Source organism: Tamandua tetradactyla, chromosome 9 (genome assembly GCF_023851605.1).
Source record: "Tamandua tetradactyla isolate mTamTet1 chromosome 9, mTamTet1.pri, whole genome shotgun sequence".
Taxonomy (NCBI): domain Eukaryota; kingdom Metazoa; phylum Chordata; class Mammalia; order Pilosa; family Myrmecophagidae; genus Tamandua; species Tamandua tetradactyla.
In genome coordinates this window covers 62,718,948-62,740,135 of record NC_135335.1, presented here as the reverse complement: position 1 = coordinate 62,740,135, position 21,188 = coordinate 62,718,948, and the positions used below count along the sequence as shown (strand labels likewise).

The 21,188-nt window shown below is 37.4% G+C and overlaps 1 protein-coding gene and 1 non-coding gene across 2 annotated transcripts in view; one reads left to right on the top strand and one right to left on the bottom strand.

The window, feature by feature from the left end:
• Positions 1 to 21,188, top strand: part of DNAH5 (dynein axonemal heavy chain 5) — a 293,865-nt gene that overhangs the window by 101,568 nt on the left and 171,109 nt on the right. The window contains exons 29-35 of the mRNA XM_077114905.1: positions 993 to 1,192; positions 4,373 to 4,526; positions 6,090 to 6,253; positions 12,343 to 12,499; positions 13,915 to 14,127; positions 14,904 to 15,128; positions 16,564 to 16,736. Of these exons, the coding sequence (XP_076971020.1) occupies positions 993 to 1,192; positions 4,373 to 4,526; positions 6,090 to 6,253; positions 12,343 to 12,499; positions 13,915 to 14,127; positions 14,904 to 15,128; positions 16,564 to 16,736 (1,286 nt within the window). The remainder of the gene's footprint in view (positions 1 to 992; positions 1,193 to 4,372; positions 4,527 to 6,089; positions 6,254 to 12,342; positions 12,500 to 13,914; positions 14,128 to 14,903; positions 15,129 to 16,563; positions 16,737 to 21,188) is intronic.
• On the bottom strand, positions 2,307 to 2,497 carry LOC143647480 (U2 spliceosomal RNA). The gene has a single exon (XR_013158106.1). It is a non-coding gene; the product is annotated as a U2 spliceosomal RNA (small nuclear RNA).

Sequence of the window (21,188 nt, the reverse complement as noted above, 5' to 3'; positions counted from 1 at the left end):
AGGTTGTGAGAGTAGCTCAGGTTAGAGAGAACGGTGTGTTGAATGACAGGAGGAAGTGAGGCTAAAGAGGGAAGGAGAGATGCAAGAGATTATTAGGAGGTAAAACTGGCCAGAATTTGGTGATGGAGTGAACATGGTGGGAGAACGAAGGGACAAGGCTAGAGATGAACCTTAGATTTCTTGCCAAGAGATCAAGTTGGGTAACAAAAATCATGAGATTGATTTGGGGCATTAGTTTGATATTTCATAGATTGTGCTTGAGGTGTCTTTGAAACATCCAAGCAGAGATGTCTTATATCCAGATATAGACAACCTGTTGTGGTTTTGCTTGGAGATATAAAAGTTTGCTGAATGCCTGGTTATAGATGGGTTAGTCCAGGATGGACTGGTGTGAGAAGTGAAGAGGGTGAGGGGAGGGCTTGAGTAATGATCTAGGAAAAGATGAGGCTGCAGAGGAGACAGGGAAATTGACCAGAGAAATGGGAAGAAGTCAGGTTTCTGCTACTTTCTTCCTCTTGAACTGTATTTGAATTTAGGCTTAAATCAGAGACATGTTAAATTTTGAATTTAGACTTAAATCAGAGTCACGTTACAGTTTTGATTCTGTGTTTTACAATTTCAAATTTTAAAAGGTTATTGCATACCTTATCCATCATCTTTTGTTTTGATATGGTTTTATGGGAAATTTTATAAATTAAGGTTCTATTACTTAATTGTATCTTTATGTCTATCATCTTTTTTTCCTCTGTTTATACCTAAACCTATCTTTCTTTTTATCTGTCTGTCTACAGTGTATCATCTGTCATCTCCAGCATCTTTCTACTTACCTACCTATTTATTCATTTATTACATTGCATTTTAGGTTTGGAAATATAAATGTTTTTTCATATATATAAGGCAAGTAGCAAAGATAGGACCTCTGCTGAACCTAGACTATTAAAGAAGGATGTGTAACTTTCAAGTAATAAAATGAGAGTTTGGAATTTTGATAGGACATCTGTATCAGTGCTGTAAAGGAGAGAGACATTGAGCAAAAGCTGAAACAAGTGATTAACGAATGGGACAACAAAATATTCACATTTGGCAGCTTTAAAACCCGTGGAGAACTCCTCCTGAGAGGAGATAGTACTGCGGAACTCATCGCCACCATGGAGGACAGCTTAATGTTGCTGAGTTCCCTGCTGAGCAACAGGTAGAAAAACCACCCATCGTTTTCTTAGATTTGAAAACCATAAAAACAAACATTCAAGGGAAATTAATAAGATATGCATTATAAAATACCACTCATACCATTTAGTCAATATTTAAAGTATTTGTTTCATTTTATCCTTAGCTTCTGCATGTGTAATACTGTATTTATTTCATAATCTTCTATTGGTAAGATACCTCTGAGACCATCAATTGCACAAAATAATGCAACTTGTAATTAGCCATTTGGACCTTGTTGAAAATTTCAACTTTGCTACTAACAAGCCTCACTGCAGGCTTAAGAGTCCAGGAGGAAAATTATCCTGAATTTCAGAATAAACATTCCACTTGGAAAAGCTTTTTTGCCAGTGTTTTATGAATTAGAAACTGTTAGTTGTGTACATACTTTAATGTGATGATAAAGGTAAAGAATGGATTTAATTCATAAAGAGAAGTAAAACAGCCACAATACCAGTCTAACACTTCTATTCGACAGTAAAGGCAAAGCTATTCATATTTTGGACATGAAAAACATAGATTCATAAACTTACATTTTCTTAGCTCATTGCTTCCCTTTGCTGTTTCTGAAACATTTCCTTGTCCTCTAGGAACCTCTCAAATGGATGGTAATTTTGTAGACTGTGGATGCCATCAAGATAGGAATTTACTGCGCTATTCCTGTTTTTTTTTTTTTTAATATCACTGTGTTCTCTAAGTACAAATACATCAATAATTTTAATGTAGGAAGTAATATTTACTTAATATTATCTGTACAAAAGTTCCTCTTCTGTCCATTCACCCGGGATGCCTAAGTGTTTGAAAATTGGTTTTAAGAAACAAGATATTAAGGCTATTGGTAGTGAGTTTGGACTGTTCTGGATTTGATGAGTGTTAATGAACTTTGTTACAATTCATACCCAGCCAGAATGAAGGACAAATGGAAGATAGCACACTGATGAAGATAGAAAAGAGCACACATATAAATTAAGTAAAAATTATATGTGTTAAGGTTGGGGAAACTTTTACAACCAATAGCATCTAATTCATAGACAGAGTCATTTGGGGATCATTTATTCAGCATTTTTTTTTAACTTTTTATACATTTATTATTCCCCCGAAGGGGGTGCACCGTTCCTGGAAGTACTGCAATACCAGGTCGATGCGTGGAGTGGATGGAGCAAACTCCTATTCCATCTCCTAATTCCAAAAATCCATTTAATATATTGTCCTCGGATAGAGGACGTATCAGATATTAAACTGATAAGAACAGATACTACACTTGATCTTAGCCAAAAGGCCGAGAAGCGATGTATTCAGCATTTTTATTGAAACACCTACTACATGCCATACACTCTCCTGGGTGCTAGAGAGAGAGAAAGAGCAGTGAGTAATGCAAAAGGGTTGTTGTTATGGAATTGCATTCTAGTGAAGATCAAAAACAGTATTAAAAAAAACCAGAAAATGTGTGAAATATTAGAAGAGTCTGTTTAACAATTAAGAATATGGACATTAAAATTTTTACTGTTTTTTTTTTTTTTTAACATGGGCAGGCCGGTTCCTCTGGCATGGCAAGCAAGTGTTCTTGCCGCTGAGCCACCGTGGCCTGCCCTGTACGTTAGAATTTTATTCATGAATATAATTAATATATGAGAAGAATTCAAGTCCATATCCTGTTAAATCAGAGATCAATAAGCAGATTAGAAAGAGAAGAAGAAAATTAGTAATAGGTATACAATCTACGACCTATCATTTTAGGTTTACTTACACATAAAAGAACCACCACATACAATAGACACTTAAACAAGACTGAAGTTTGTATCTCACTCATGTAAAGGAAGTCCCAGTGTGGATGGCTCAGGTTAGAATAGGGGCTCCACCAAGTCTGCAGGGACCTAACCTTTATCCACAGTACTCTTCTGTCATCCCCTGTGTGGCCTGTATCTTCTATAGTGCTCCTTACATCCAATACTACCACTCACATCTCATTGTCTAGGAGAGAGGTTCTCAACTTTGGCTACACACTGGAAGCACCTAAGGAACTTTGACAAGTCCCAATGCCCATGCCACATTCCAGACTGATTTAATTATTCTCTCTGGGTGTGGGACTAAAACAGGCATCGGCAGTTTTAAAGCTTGCCGGATGATTCCCTTGTACAGCCAAGGCTGGGAAGTTGGAGTCATAATGTGGAATTTAGACTTATGATGTTACGTTGTTGGAAAGGAAGCTCGGAAATGCAGTATTTCAGTTGGATACCTATTGCCCAGCTAGAAATGGGGCTTTATATCTAAAGAAGAGGAAAAGATATTGGAAGGTCACTGGTAATCTCTTCTGCAGGAGGAGAAAAGGGAAAGATAGATAACTATGGGAGATGCAACAAAGTAGCTATCAAGTTACCCATGTATACATGCATAAGTCCTCGCACACAAAAGCACACTCAAACATGAGTGAGTTGGACATGGGAGGGTGGGAAATTGGAAAGAGGTGGCTAAAGAGCAGCACCAGATTTGATCATTTTTGAGTAACTGGATTAGCTGTTTGGTCCCCAGCAATGCCTCTACAACTACTCTGTATTACGTAAGAGCCCAGAGACTTCATGGAATAGTCACAGAAACTCAAAAAGGAGTATATTATTCTCTTGGCCATAGCTGTGGTCAACAGAATAATACTTCTTGCTGCTTCATGAAATGAAGTCAAATGCCAGATCTGCTCCTTAGATTGCACCTTTCTTTATGCTCTGAATCAAAATGGGAAAAAACTAGCCTAATGATGCCCAATGAATGGTGGTGAGTTAACTGTTTGGTAGCATAAATTTTAAAACCAGCATATAATTTTTTTTTTTTTTTTTTTTTTTTTTTTTTTTTTTTTTTAAAGGAAAGACAGAGAGAAGGAAGGAAGGATAGAAGGAAGGAAGGAAGGAAGAAAGGGAAACATTTTTTTTTTTAAACATTTTCTTGTTTTATTGTATTCTGTTTCTCCGTTTTTGTTACATGGGCTGGGGCCGGGAATCGAACCGAGGTCCTCCGGCATAGCAGGCAAGCACTTTGCCCGCTGAGCCACCGCGGCCCGCCACCAGCATATAATTTAATATGTAAAGAAACAGAAGTTTCAAAATGAGGAATTTTGACTTTTTTAGTTTGAAAACAACAACGAAAACCACGTGGTTGAACATATTTCTCATTTTAGGTACAATATGCCGTTCAAAGCCCAGATTCAAAAATGGGTGCAATACCTTTCCAACACGACAGACATCATTGAGAACTGGATGACAGTGCAAAACTTGTGGATTTACTTAGAAGCCGTCTTTGTGGGAGGAGACATTGCCAAGCAGCTGCCCAAGGTTTTAGAATTTTGTTTGTGATTTCATCAGGATTTTAATTAGACCAATATTGAATAATTGATAGCTCATTTATAAATGCAATGATATCTCTACCCCTGTTGTGTCACTTTTCCCCAATCTTTGTTGTTCATGCAATTGTTCTAAAAATGGAATAATTGTGGAAAGGAAAGTGATGAAAATCAGAGTAACAATGCTTCAAAACTGTGAAGTTTTATAGGAAATGGATGGTAAAAAAAAAAAAAAAGAAAACAAAACCAAAACAAAGACTGGATGTCTGCATAATTGATTTGCTTCTTCAGATAATTTGAAGGTAGAATTTGGAACAGTGTAGAATTATGGAGTAGTTATCCTGAAAACGGTAGGATAATTTGTTCTTCTACTACTGACATTTTAAAATAACAAATGCTATACAATGTACCCAATTATACCTGCACTGTTAAATTGAGGGTTGGAAATCGGCAGGAAAAAAGCTCCAAAACAAAAAGGTCTTCCCCTCAAGATGTTGAGTATATTTTTCTCATCAAATTGTAATCATCTCCCTAGGTACATATGGAGGATATTTTGAGATTTTTAAAAACATTTTTAAACCAAATCTCAAGGATTCTTATTCAATTTCTTTAAATTGTTTGCAAAATTATAATATTTAAAATTTGTATCTGAGTTTTGAAGCATGATTATGTTGAGTGTTTTATTCACTTAGGCTTTCTAACTTTCTCTTTGGTTAGTTTCAGTTTAATTATAACATACAGGTCTTTTAGATTGTACAGCAGACTTTTTCTTTTTGGTATTGGTGGTGGGGCACCAGGAAATGTAGCCAATGTTAAAATTTTAAGTATGTATGTGCATATGTGTGCATTTATTTGTTGATTTTTGTTTTTATATTTGAGTGTATTTGTCTATTTTTGCTTCTTAAGGAGTGGAAAAGAATCTAAAATTGGATTTAATAATGGAAACTTACACATACAAAGTTTAAAATGCTACGTGGCATTTTTTGCTCTTACAGTTAGTAATATATTTTCATTGGCAAAATTCATACAATTTTAAAGAAGTAAATAAAAAATTATTCTTATCATCTCAAATTAATCTGTGCATTTTCTGTTTTTCCTTCCTAAAAATTTTGTTTAAAATAATTTTTCAACATTAAGGTCATTCTATAATTAATTTTCATTTTCATTTTTAATTTATTTGCTAAATACAAATCAATGTTCAATATAGATATATTGAAAACAGAAAATTACATGTAATCACTCCACTTGGAGATAACCAATAATAATAATTGGAAGAGTAATTTCCTCCCACATTGTTTTGGATCATATCATCATTTCCTGTTTTTATCTGACACAATAGGAGTACCAGCACTGAGCTAAAGATTTTCATTTAAGAAAGGGTACATATGGTGCAAAAGGCTTCAGGGAAATTGAAATAAAATGTGTTTGACATTAGACTATATGGTTGGGATATGCAGACTGGTTAGAACATTGTCTGTAGAGGAACATTTGTGAGATGTTCTGTCATTGAGTTAGTGTACTCGTCCACATATGCTGTTTTACCTTGTTCTTATAGGAAGCCAAGCGCTTTTCCAACATAGATAAATCTTGGGTAAAGATCATGACTCGGGCTCATGAAATGCCAAATGTGGTTCAATGTTGTATTGGAGATGAGACCATGGGGCAGCTATTACCACATTTACTGGACCAGTTGGAAATATGCCAGAAATCCCTTACAGGGTAAGTTCACTAGGTTCTTTACCTTTGAAAGAGCTTGCAGTATCATAGAGATGAAAGGGAAACAAAGAATTAGATAGCATTAGTCGGTTTTTTATTTTACTAAATTCATATTGAAAGTTTTGCACAGATAAAACTGCTATTTGAAAGACTTATGTTCTCTCCAGGCTCTTACAATACCATGTCCTGTGCTGGTTTGAAAGTGTTGGGTACCCCAAAAAAGCCATGTCCTTAATCCCGATTCAGTATTGTAGGTGGAAACCTTTGATGGGATTGTTTCCATGGAGATTGACCCACTCAATTATGGTGTAACTTGCTGATTAGATTACTCCATAGAGATGCAACACATCCAGTTGTGGGTGTGACCTTTTGATAAGATAGAGCTGTGACTCCGCCCATTCAAGGTGGGTCTTAGATTAGTTTACTGGAGTCCTTTAAGAGGGGAAACATTTTGGAGGAAGCTCAGATGCTTGGAGAACAGTTGCTTCAGAGCCTACAGAGACACAGATGCTTGGAAATGCAGATGACTCAGGAGACGCCAGGAGCTAGCAGAAGCTAGATAGGAACCACAGCTGACAGAGATGCAGGAATTTGAAGATATGTGGGGTGACAACAGAGAGAGCAGATGCCTAGATGTAGATCTTGGAGATGCAGAGCTTTGGAGACATTGCCATGTGCCTTCCCATGAGATGTTAAGCAAGCTAGAACCCAGAGTTGTTTTCCAGATTTGCTAAGTGAAGGCCCAAAGCACTTAGAGAGGAAATGATGGCATATAGTTGAAAGCAACAGAACCGGGAACAAGGACTAGCAGATGGCAGCCACGTGCCTTCACATGTGACAGACATTGGCCTTTCTTGAGTCAGGGTATCTTTCTCTGGATGCCTTCATTTGGATATTTTTATGGCATTAGAACTTTAAATTTTTAACTTAATAAATTCCCTTTTGAAAAGCTGTTTCATTTCTGGTATCTTGCATTCTGGCAGCATTTAACAAACCAAAACATGTCCCAAGAATGGAATTATAGGATTTAAAGCTTCCATTACAAAGATAAGATCTTAAACATTCTTATTAGTCCCTACTTCTAAAAATCAAGACACTTCCGTTTCTGATATTCTTCTTGGATAAACATCTGAAGAAGCAAAAGATTTCATTATACTCAGCCAAGAACAGTATAAAGCAGTATGTATTGTACCATAGGCTGTCAAGACTATGCAAAACGAGTACCTCATATAATATCTTGTCAGTCTGCATGCATACATACAGGCACACACTCTTATGTATCTGTAGGTTTGGTGAATTCCAGAAGTCATAAAAATTTTTGTTTTTTTCTTTTCCTGATTAATCAAGACAATATCATGTAATTAGAAATGGGTTAAATGTAATATTCTAAAAATAATCTACATATGCTTTTAAATATTTCCCCCTCAAAACTGTTAAATTTCTTTAAAAAATCATGTAGGTGAAATTTTGGGAAGCAGCAGTATGGACATTATCTGTAGGTGGGATGTACATTGGTACTTATAGCATGTCACATGTTCTGAACAATAACTCCACCTGGACAATGACATCTCCTTGGCTGACTCTGTGACGAATGTCTTTTCCCGATGAACACATATCCTTGTCCTTACACACACACACTGTAGCAGTGCCCTGTGACTAGCCAGCCTGGTCCTGTCTACGGAGGAATCTGAACCACCTGAGCCAGGCTGCCCTCATAGGCACAGGTGATGGTGATGACACTGGGCTTCAAGTGGCTCTCTTGAAGGCCCTTTGGGAATCAATAGAGACTTGCTCAAACTTGAACAAAAAAAGTGGTTATGCTGAAAATAGAAGAAACACTGGTATGTCAACATGTCAAGTAATATGGTTTACTTATTTATTCTTGACTGGCCAAAAAAAAAAAAGTTTTGAGGTGGCCCTTAAAGAATAAGCAAATAATGAGAAAATTGAGGTCAAAGGGAAATGAGATAAAGTAATGTAATAAATGTAATAAAGTAAGATGATAAAATTAACACAGAGGAAAGTTATAAATGCTGCTCAAATTCAGAGACCAAAGACCTTTCCTAGGGACCAAAGCAAAGAATGACATTTGATTAGTGACAACATTCACTGTTTGGTATCCATAAAATAACAGGTACCTGTTGCTCAGGATGGAGTATTTTTTGATCCTTAAATTATATCTTAGAAGAATTGCTGTTGCATGGACTCTTAAAAGGAGACAACATGGACAGAGCCAAACCTCAGCCTCTCTGATGGAATGACTTGATCCAGAGGAAATGAGGGAGTTGATAGACCTCACATTCTTCAACATATCCTTCGTGAATATCATTTTTGTATCCAGTTTGTGCAAACAACAAATGGATGTCTACCCCAGTAGATATGGAGGTGGACCCCGTTGGAGATAGAAGTAAGACCAGGATTTTCCTTAGCAAATATTGGCAAGTTTACTATAATCCAGATGATGGGCATCCCAAAGGTCCATGCTGTAGAGTACCACCATAACACTTTAGCTATAGAAAATTGTCCAAAACAGGCATTATAAAGCACCATTATCATAACCAGACAAAATATCTGCAAAGCATCCTTTAAATATTTACTTTTAAGCAAAACAACTTGTGAGTAAATTTTCCAACATACAATTTCAGAGAAATATCCTCTCGGGTATTGATAATTTGATCTGCCCTAATAGAACGGTTGGATGTAAAGCAAGTAACCGTTGGAGGACATTTGACCAAAATAAGATTTGTTTTAGTGTGGTTGACACTATGCCATTGTTGTTAAACGTGGTTATTTGGCATGGCTTACTTTGTTGGAGGCACCATTAGAGGTTCTTGGATGTAGATTAGGTATGATGTCCATGTGGAGGACCTTCACAAAGCGAGCCCTTGCCTAATGTGTTCTTAGCCAATAGGTGACACCAAAGCTTCCAGGAAAGAAGAAAGAGCTTTATTGCATGTAAAACCAGTGGAGGTCAGGAGGCACAGTCTCAGATCTGCCTTCCTGAACTAGAGAAGTTGGGTTTTTATTAAAATCAAAGAGAGAGGTGGAGACAAGGATGAAAGGGATATTGGCATATGGTGATTAGCTCATAAATATCTAAATTAGCAATTGCAGATTAGCTATTGTCATTGTCTGTTTAAACATTCAAATTAGGGACTGCAAACTAGCTACTTCTGCTAATGGGTTCTTTGTTGTGATGGGTGGGCCCCTAATGTTGCCAGAACTGGTAATGGATCAATCTCTCACTTTCCTTTTTGGGTCCCCTGTTTCTTTTTCCTGTTGTTCCTGCTCATTTTGATTTGGTTCGCAGGATGTTTTATGTTCTGGGGTCATTGAAGTTCAGGGTTCCTCTTTCAGTGTGTGCACCACAAACTGATTTGGATTGCTTATTAGATAAGAGGGGCTCTGTGGTTTTATCTGGTGTTGTGGGAATGGGAGGGGCTATTCTGGTGGATTAGTACTTGCTGAACTTGGTTAGTACGTGAAGGAGGTGACCCTCTCAGATTCAGTCCACCACTGGACTCAGGCATGAGGGGGAGAGTAAGGGGCATTGAAAGGTTCCTAGTTCTCAGGGTTAAGATGGAAAGGATTGAGGGACAAACCACTGAGACTTCATGTCTGCACTGTACTGAGACTCAAGTCACCATTACTGAGAAACTTGATGAGTGCACACATCACTGGTGAGCAGTACACCCTCGGCTGGGTGTATTACTTCTCTCTCTCTTCCTTATCTTCCACTTGCCGCTGTAGACAAACACGCAGCGACAGACCTCTATTTTTCTCTTTACCCGTTCATTCTTTTAACATGGACATATTTTGCTATGCCACTCAATATTTTGGTATTGTTTTTAATAGCTCTTCAGAGGAAAATTCTACTCTTTATTTGCAGTTTTTCTTTTTCTTTTTTGGTTTGCTGTCTGGTGGGGGTCACATTTCATTCTCTTTCCATGTCACTATCCCGTTATTGCAGCACCGTTTGTTGAACTTCTTTTGTGTGGGGAGGTGCATGGGCTGGGAATTAAACCCAGGTCTCCAACATGGCAGGTAAGAATTCTACCACTGAACTTATCCTTGCACCCCCTATTTGCAGTTTTTGCTGAGCTTTTCTTGGTGTTTGATTCTGTTGTTAAGAAATTTTTTATGAGCCCAAAATGCGTAAGCCCTGTATAAACCCTCAGGTACTAATGTTACATAAAAACAATGCCCCCCTCCCACCACCAGGATACTGGGAGTCAACTTTGATGAGAATAATTTTCAGACAGATCAGATAATAATTTGGTGGGGTTAAGCAGGAACACCTCCATAAAAATAAATTTTCTTCTCTATACAGCTACTGAGTTCTGATTATCGAATTCTATGTGTCTCCTTTCATCATTGTCTAATCAGATAGTAAACATTACCTGGTTGCTCACTAGTATTAGACCAGGATATTGGGAGAAGGATAATACAAATGGAATAGGAATTAATTATTAAGTCATTAAGAAAGAAAATCAAAGCTGTACAAATAGGAAGGATTGGGGTATTTAAAACAAAGTTAGCATATTTAAACCAAGGAAAGTAAAAAGCTAAAACAAACGAAATCAGATATTGAACATACAAGTAAGCTTTTAAGAAAATGGAGGGTAGTCAGGACTATTTGAGCAGCTTCTGTTTATTTTCTGTCCCCTCTTGAGCTGGACTGGTGCGTTTTCACATGTCAAAAGTAAATAAACCCAGCAGGTGCACGGATGGTTCAGTGGTAGAATACTTGCCTTCCATTCTGAAGACCCAGGTTCGATTCCTGGACTATGTACCCAAAAAAGAAAAAAAAAAAGGAGATAAACCCAATTGCAGCAACATTAGCTTGTAGTGTATATTTTCCTGAGTGCTCTATGAAACTTGGAGAGGATGGTTACAGCACACACAGCAAGCCTTTATCCAAAGCATCTCTTTAGACATGTCTGTTTTCTTTCCCGGTTCCTCACTTACCATAAGCCTCCCCGTATCTCCATCTTTTCTTCCCTTGTTTAGATTCCGATAAAAGTTTTCTCTTTTGTCTTTTGTAATTGGACTTTTCCCCTCAGTCTGGGCATCCCATTTAGCAAAACAAGTCTGGGAATTGACAGATGGAAAGCGTTAATAGCTCATCAAATGTGCCCTTTGGAAGTTTGCCCCCGCCCCCCATTCTAGTTTCCTATCCACATTGTCAACTTGTTAACTCTCAGTTCCCCAGGAAGAGATTTCTGCCATTATGGAATAAGAATTTCTTCTCGTATTTTTGCACAGGAAACTAATAAATAACACAAATGAAAAAGAACGAATAGAAAAGTTAAGAAGGACTCAGAAGTTAAAAGGACAGCTGGTAAAATTTCAAAAAGAAGCTACAGTTACCACTAGATTAATCCTAACAAAATATACTAGAAAACAAAAGCACAGAGCTGTAGATATAAACATAACATAATAAATATATCCATAATATAAGGGATCACAAGAGAATAAAGCATATATAAAAACAAAATATAAAACACAGAACATAAAAATATAAGTATAGTCAAAAGCAGGTAAATGAAAGGAGCATTCCCTGGGTTTCAGTAACTCTTAGAGGCAGAGAACAGAGCTGCATAGCTCATTCATAGCTGTACCTTGCTTCTGCTCTGGTGATGGATTCATTGGATTCCCTTTTAGGATGTAATTCCAAGAGTGAGATGCAGCTGTTAGCTGGCACAGTGCTGTGCTTGGAAATGAAACAAAACAAAAACAAAAGTGAAAAAGGAAACAAATGGCACATCTCCTTGCATTTATTTTATCCTGTCTCCGTAAGGGAATTATAGAGCATTCCAAATTAAGCCAAAATGTTTGCATTACAGTTATGAAAAATGAATAAATTCTCCTCTCAATTCAGAAAAAAAAAATATTTCCCTATCAGAACAGAAAATGTTACTTGGCAAAAGTGGCAACAAAACAAACAGACAAACAAATGAAAAACCATCCCAAAACATTGAAAAGTCACCTGGGACAATCAGATCATCTCATGATCCCTTCCCTTTTTAATTTATTGCAAGAAAGGCGTACTTGTGTGTCAATACAAGTCTGTCTTTTTCCTTCCCACCTAGATACTTGGAGAAGAAGCGCCTCTGCTTTCCTCGGTTCTTCTTCGTCTCTGATCCTGCCCTTCTGGAGATTCTGGGCCAGGCCTCGGACTCCCACACCATACAGGCCCATTTGCTCAATGTGTTTGACAACATTAAAAATATCAAGTTCCATGAAAAGGTTGGCCTAATTCTAATTCCTTGCAGGCATCCACCATCTCTTGGTAACAACTATCTTAAGTAGCTTCCTGGATTACTTCCCCGCCCATGAACTCTCACCAAGTCATAATTAATGAGAGGATGAACAAGTCAAATTATTACGGGTTTATGCAAAGTACCAGAGGGCCCCTGAGTACCCTCTCAAATGAATAGGGTCACTTTCCTTGCCAGTTTTTGATGGGGGAACCGATTCGATGCTGTCCTTTGGCAGCCTTCAGACGGAATGGTCACTGTTGAGTCCCATACAACTTCAAAATTCTAGAAATTTGTTGTGAGTGTAAAAGCAAAAGGTTTCAATCCAGTGTAGTGAAAAACAGGAAAGCCCATCGTGCCAAAAGCTTCTGAAAGCTGGTTGAAAGAATCAGATTGTAGCAATCTGCACTATTTTACGAGCAGATCCTGGTTTCATGGATTCTGAAGCTTAGACAATATTGTGAACCCTCTTAAAAAAATAAAATATCATATTGAAAATCAAGTATAAGGTAAGGTTTTAGAAGTGTTCTGTGCAATTGAGGGGCCTTGAAGCTTAAACTTCATTAGCTTTTTGGTAGAACACAAACAATTCAGGAGGACTTTGCTTGGATCGTACTAAATTTGAGCCTGGAGACCAATATTACATTTATCAGACAACAAAAACAACATGTAGTTTGCATTATTTTCATTGGCACAAGCAACCTGTAAGGTGGGCAGGGAAGTAGGACAGGCATGGTTTGTAATGAGAATAGGCAACAAATTTAGGCTCAGAGATGTTGTCCTCCAGCTTTACATGGTTGCTGAGTGGCAACGCAGCATTCGAACCTGTATCTTAGAATGACAAAGCCCATACTATCTTTGTTATACTATACTGTGCAAAACTGAAGTGAAATACCCAGTACAGGAACTGGGATTGAATTAGAAAACATTATGCACAACCATGAGCTCCTGCAAAGAGCACAATGTTTAGTATTAGAATTGCCTTTCAGGGGGTTTGCATTCTTCATATTGACCAGGCCATTACTAAATGTCAACCTGATAATCTTGTAGTGCAGGAAGAGTTCTTAGAGAATCTTAGAGAATCTAAGGTTCTTAGAGAATCCCATTTCATTTAGGGAAACTTTAGGGATTTTTCAATAGTCACATTTGTACTAAATACTTCTTTTGGAAAACAAGTTTTTCCCTCTTGAGTATAGACTATTTGTGGTTGATTTAGTATTCCCTTTTAGATTTCATGGCTAACTTTTTGAAATTGATTTTATATCATATTTTGCTTTGTATTTATGATCTGTGGCTTAATGTTGAATGAGAAAGATAACACTGAGAAGAGGCGAATGGAGGAAAAGTCAGATTTTATTTTTTGTTTTTTATATGAATTTAACTATTTTTTGCTTTCTAACATAGATCTATGATCGCATTCTGTCAATTTCATCACAAGAGGGTGAAACGATTGAACTGGATAAACCTGTGATGGCTGAGGGCAATGTGGAAGTTTGGCTTAACTCTCTCTTGGAGGCGTCTCAGTACTCATTACATCTTGTGATTCGCCAGGCAGCTGCAAATATTCAAGAAGCAGGTTTCCAACTGATTGAATTTCTTTCTTCCTTCCCTGCACAGGTCAGTATATTAAATTGAAAAGTGTTTTTCAGAGAAGAGTCATTTTAGATCTCGACATTGGCTCTTTTAACTTTACAAATGGCTATAATTTAACTCTGAACCAGTGTCTAGATTTTCATAAGGATTAATTAAATGTAGATTAGTTTCAATATTTCAGCTACTCTTTATTTGATTATTTTATATCTATAAGTGTGTGTGTGTGTGTATATATATATATAGGCTTAAATTTGTATTGGGTTGTAGAGATATTCAACATATTGTCTTCAACTTAAGTACACATTTTTTTGTATTGAATTTCTTTATGTAACAATGTACATAAATTGTGAAAATGTATTGAGTGTATGATATAGTAGAAAAATGAGCGATATATTTCAGCATTAAAATACAGGGAACAATATTTTCTTACTCAGTGTAATCAATACAGATTTTATGAGTACCTACTATGTGACACAGGTAGTTTTGGTAAAACAAGTTTAAGACATATCCTTTATCTGTATGCAATTTAAGATGTAAGCAGGGGGAAATATGACTTAAACAATAAATGACTTCATGTTATAAGAAAAAGTTGTTTACACATCATGAGGCTGTATGTATTTGATGGCTAAATTAACAATCTAAGTAGGGTTTCCATAGATTTTGAAACTGCATATCAAGCTGCTGTGATCAAGAATGGTTTTGCATTTGTATAATAATCCCAATCTTCACTATGTTGTAATTTCTATTTAAATGAATACACATGCCATAAATACTCATAAAACCTTTATTGTTTCCATAAGGTTGGGCTATTAGGAATTCAAATGATATGGACACGGGATTCAGAGGAAGCCCTTAAAAATGCCAAGTTGGATAAAAAAATCATGCATAAAACGAATCAGTCTTTCCTGGAGCTCCTGAACACACTGATTGACATCACGACAAAGGACCTGAGTTCTTTGGAACGAGTTAAATATGAGACTTTGATTACTATTCATGTGCACCAAAGGGATATCTTTGATGAACTGGTAAATGCTTTATAAATGCTATGATATGTACAGAGAAGCCAATTCTAGAGGCTCTCTGTGTTTGCCCACTGGAATTAAGTTTGATTGAATTCAAGAAAAAGGTTAAGTTCGAGCAAAGAATCATCTCCATGATGGGAACTTGTTTGTCAGATTTCCTTTTCAGTCTTTAACTGAAATTTCATTCATATTCCTACGATCTATGCTAAGATGTTATTGAAGCAATCAGATTTTATTTTAAAGTGTTTTACGTGGTTATTTTCAGGGCTAAAATGCCATGTAGTATCCTGAAAAGCTTTCTATTCTTGTGCTCCTTTTAGTTGTTAATTGAAAGTAACCAGCTTGCTACAGAAATAAGCAATATTGCCCAGAGTGCTATTGAGCACTCTCTTTAGTGTGCTCAAGTCTCTTTAAGACTTTTGAGAAACCACATCTTTAACAAATTTCACTATATTTTATGTCATTGATTGTAAATGGCCTTTCCTAATATGGATTGTGACATTCAGGTGCCATGCAGAGTTTCGCTTTTAAAGAAAGAGCAGGGTAGAAAAGAGCATTCAGTAGCTCTAGAAAATGGGAAAAGTCAAAAGAAATGAAGTGTGTCTTCTATAAAATGCAACATTAGATGAGAGGCAAGAAGCTCTGAGTTTCATAATTTTCTAGATTGTGTCTCAGGAATGAGTATTTTACAGAATCATTATGTGAAAAAATGATTATGAAAGATTGGTCCTGTAGTAATAGAAATAAGGCCACACTGTCAAGCTGTTGTGGACTTATCTCCTCTCCTAATAGGTAATTATTTGCCTCTCTGAAAAATAAAGGGGTCAGGTTAATTTCAGAGTTCTTATTCGTCAAAGAAAAATAATTAAAGTGGCTTAAAAGTTGGCTTAAAAATTCAAAAAAAAAAAAAGCATTGCTGGGCAATAAACTAACAACTTGCCATTTAGTTAAGAGGATGTGATGTTAGAAATTTTGGAGCGCTGCAATTCTTAGGAAGAATAATTGACATACCCAACAGCGTGCTTTGTCATAATCTTGGCAGACACCTTTTTACTAATGAGATTATGTAGATCTGTGTCTGTATGTCAAAGCATATTTTTCATAAATTGTACTTCATCCATGGAAGAATGGTATTGGGTATTTAAGAGTGAAGTTTTAGAAATGAATATCTTACTATCAAAATGTATCACACCATTTGCATGGAGCGGGGTGGTACACATTAGGGGTTTCTCTTGAATTTTCCTATTTCCTTATCTTTTAAACTATCTTTATTGTTGACCAATACATAGAGGTGGATGGCTGATAGAGTTGACAGCTCAGAAGTAACTAGGTATCTTTCAGTTCCATTTACTTTGCTTTATGATCCAGACGAGTGTCAATGCATATAGTTAATAAATGATTCTTGTCTCAGTTTTAACATATACCTTTCCCATTTCAGTGTCACATGCATATCAAAAGCCCTACGGACTTTGAGTGGCTGAAGCAGTGCAGATTTTATTTTAATGAAGATTCTGACAAGATGATGATTCACATCACAGATGTAACTTTCATATACCAGAATGAATTTTTAGGCTGCACCGACAGGCTTGTCATAACCCCACTCACAGACAGGTGATGGAAGTATTCCGTGATTCCACAATGCTCTTCCTTGCCCCCATTTTCATTCTCTTGAGTTGCTTAGGGGATTTTTGCTTAATGTGTCTTACCCTAGGTTTGTAAGTTCTTTCATACCAAAGCTTTTGGAATTCAGTAGTTTTAGCTTTATATATGAGCCTTGACAAGGCATTTAGGTGTGTGACTGAAACAGCTCTTGCTTCCCTTGCCTTCAGACTTATGCAAAGTTTAAATGTCTTCGATGGATCTTGAATGAGTGATAAAGCTAATTAATTGCCCAGTGTCAACAGGCACAAATCACAGTGGGACTTTAACGGCTCCTGTTGTCATTACAGAAAAACAATTAAAATAGCTGTTTAGCAGGAGAAAAATTGAATATGGATGCAAGTGAAAAGCAGTGAAGAGAATGTTGGCCTGGACACCTGCAGTTCATAGTTCTGCCCTCTGCCTGTTATTTACCAGTTGTGTTAGTTAGAACCTTCATGTAAGTTCCCTGGACTCAGTTTCTTATCTGTAGAATGAACTGAGCTGTCTCCAAGAGTCCTTCTATGGCTAATATTCTGTAATTCACTTATTCTAAATTGAATTTTGTTTTATCTGCCACATTGTATCCTCTCTGTTCAGGGATGTGATGGATACTTGAATACTTATTATGACCAAATGGCTGTGTTAAAATCAATATTTGGCCTCAGTAGAAGCTGAAGCAGACTATCAGTTTTCACAAGTTAAACCTCTGGGCTGAAGATTAAAACTATTATCAGACAGAACCTAAAAGGTTGCTATTATAGTACTGTTATCTGCTGGACCACTTCTGCCCATTTGTGATATTAAATGAAATGCTCACTTTGAGTAGAGCATGGAGGAGTAGCGAGAGATTTTTGTGCATGTGTGTTGTTTTCTTCTAGCATTTACTGTCTTCATGCTTTTTATATTCTTTCTCATGTCTGGATTGGGGATGATCTAACCTGAATGTGGTTGTATGTTCATTGGAGTTTTTTTCGCCTTGTTTTGAAGTGGTGGTGGGGATAATCATGAAATAGGAAGAATTCCCAAATAGGAATTTTCCTTGAAACACTATGGTTTATGCAATAATTTCATACCTTCTCTCTTTCCAACCTCCTATACTTCCTTCCTCTCTGCTGACTCCCTGATTTCCTATTTCATTGAGAAGGTAGATGTGATCAGGAGAGAACTTATGTTTGTTCACTATTGTGTCCACTAACCAAGACATCTCTCCTTATGCAGTCTGCTTTTTCTCCTATTTCCCTGGGTGGATGGTTTATGCTGCCATCCAGAGCTAATACCTGTACCAACACAATTACACTGTGGGTATCATCAGTTTTCACTTTCTACTGGCTTATTTTGATCAATGTACAAACATACTTTAACTTTTTCTATAAAGAAAAATTTCCATGAACCCTTCAGTTTCCTTTCCATTTCTATGCTCCCTTTACAACAACCCCCCCCTCCCAAAGCACAGAGTTTCTGTCCACCTGTTTTTTTCCTGAACTCCCTCCAATGGGTCTCTCTGCATTAGTTTTCTATGCTAATAGAAATTATTACAGATGTAGTGGTTTTAACGACTTATGTATGTCATAAGTCTGACATAGGTCCTGTAGATCTTAAATTCATGGTGTCAACAAAGCTGTGTTTATTTCTGGAGGCTCTAGGGGAGAATTTGTCTTTTTCTTTTCAAGGATATTGGCAGAATCTCTTCCTAGGATCCAGATCCTTGTTTTCTTATTGACCACAAACTGCGAAAGTTTCCCAGCCTCCGCATTCTCTAGCTTCTGGCTCACTTCCTCCATCTTCAGAACTGTCAGTGGTGGATTGTGTTTCTCTCACATTGCCAATTACTCCTCCTTCTTCTGTGTCATCTATCTGACTCACTTTTCTGTCACTTTTAAGGACTCGTGTGATTGAATTGGGCTCACGCGAATAACCCAAGATAATCTCTCTATCTCGAGGTCCTTAACCTTAGTCACATCTGAAATATCCCTCTGGCCATGTAAGGCCCATATTCACAGGCTTGGGGGATTAAGACTTGGAAATCTTTGAGGGGCTATGATTCTGACAACTACATTTTCTCTACTACTCTCATAAAAGTCACCAGTGACCTTCATGCTACAACTCCAAAAGCCATCTCTCAGTTCTGATCTTTCTTGACCTGTCAGCAGCTTTTGCACAGTTGGTCACTCTCTCATTTTTGATAAGCTTTCTTCACGTGGCTTCCAGGGCCCCCCATTTATCTGATTTCCTCCTACTGTTCTGGTTTGTTGTGGCGTGCACCAAAAGAGAGACCACACAAGTCAAAGCAATTTGCAAGCCAATTAGGAGTCTTTATTACCCGAGGCAGCCGGCGACTGCCTCAGAAACCCAAGAAGGAAGATTCTGAGAGCAGCCCCGAGAGGTTCTCAAGGGGGGCTTATAAAGCAAAAACCGCAAGCGTTTCCACAGAAGCAGGAAAAGGGACATTGTCTTTTTAGAGCCACATCTTGGTTTGCAGCTGTAAGCAAGCAAGCTTATCTACAGAAGCAGAGGAATGCCATTAGCTCTTGCACAATGCATCCCGTTCTTTTAGTTTCTTAATGATGATTATTGTTCAATTTTTAACTCTTGGGAACTTTCCGCCCTGCATCTTGTGACTCCGATACCTTCTTCTTGCTAGGGCCTGATTTATTGCTCCTGACCCCTCACAGGTTGTCCCTTTTTAATCCCTCTTCCTGCTTCACCTTCCTGACCTGTGAATATGGAACACACCAAACCTAAGCCCAGACTCTCCTCTTTGCCATCTACACTCACTCCTTAGGTGATCTCACCTGGCTTTAAATATTTGGCTGTAGACTCGCCAATCTCTGCCTCCAGTTAGGGATTCTCCTAACACACATTTCTACCTGCCTTCCACCTGGATTCTATTATGAGTCCCCCCAAAAGATATGTTCAGGTCTTAACCCCAGTCCCATGTTTGTGACCTTATTTTGGAAATTGAGTCCTTGGAGGTATGATTAATTAAAATGAGGCCAAACTAGATTAAGATGGGCTCTAATCCAGTATGACTGGTGTTCTCATAAGAAGAGAGAGGTTTGGACATTGGGCCAGTGAAACGGAAACATGGGTGAAGGTCAGGTGGTGATGGAGGTAGAGATTGAAGTGCTGTGGCTGCAAAGTAAGTAATTCCCACAAACCCGCCTTCCTGCCATCTTCCCTGTGCAAGTAAATGGCAATTTCATCTTTCATTTGCCAAAAATTCTTGGAGCATCCTTGACTCCTTTCTATCTCTCTCACCTCATTATCCAATAAGTCATCAAATTTGGTGGATCCTACTTTAGAATACACCTAGAATGTGACCATATTTCACTCCTTTGTTGTTACTGTTCTGGCCCAAGCTATTTGATGTCTAATGTTGATTCTTGCAACAGTGTTTTCACTGTTCTCCCTGCTTCTGCTGTTGTCCACCTGTAGTCTATTCTCAGTGAAGACACCAGAATATAAGTCAGATCCCCTCACCCCTTTGTTCCATACTCTTTACCGTCTTTTTACCACACCCAAAATCATAGTCACAGGCCTCGCGTTGGCCTACGAGGCCTGGCATGACCCTGTCCTATTACTTCTCTGACCCTCCTTGTTCATTCGGCTCCAGCCGCTTACTCCTTGGCTGTTCCTTGCTCTTCTGCCTGAGGATCCTTGCATTTGCTATTTCCTTGGCCTGATAACTTCTTCCCTTCGATGCCGGCATAGCTCCCATCTTCACTCAAATCTCCACAACCTTCTTCCCCAGCTTTACCTTTCCTGTTTCCTACTTTAAAAAATAATCTGTTTTCTTCCTCTAGAATACAGGTATTCACTGAACCTAGAATGATTTTGTCACATAATAGTTGCTAAATAAATATTTCCAGAATAATGAATGATGGAAATTACTATTATCAAAGTTACATTTTTGTGGTGAAAAATTAAATGGTACAGAAGGACATAAAGTAGAAAATATGAGAGAAATCTTTTCTATTTTTCTAAGGTAACCATGGCTAACAGTTTATTTTCTATCCTTCTAGAAACTTTGAACAATTATATATATATGTCAGAAATCTTACTAATTTTTGCATGAGTATCATACCATACCCACTTTTCTACAATTTGATTTGCTTATATATTCTTTATCTTATATATCTTTCAATATTAAAAAACATGAAAACATTAAAAGCAAAAGAAGTATTTATAAATAGATAATGGAGGAGATTCTAAAGTTTGAATTTCAGCTTGCTTCACCCTTAGGCTCACTTATTTATTTTTCTTTTACTAACTTGATTATGTGACAAGTCAGTCATCATTTTTTGATGGTCATCGGGATTTTATTGCTAAATTTTGCTGTCCTTTTACAAAGGAAAAATTCCTCACTAAGTTTCATACTTAGGTAAAAATCAAAGGCCAGAGCATTGACATGGCATCAGCCTT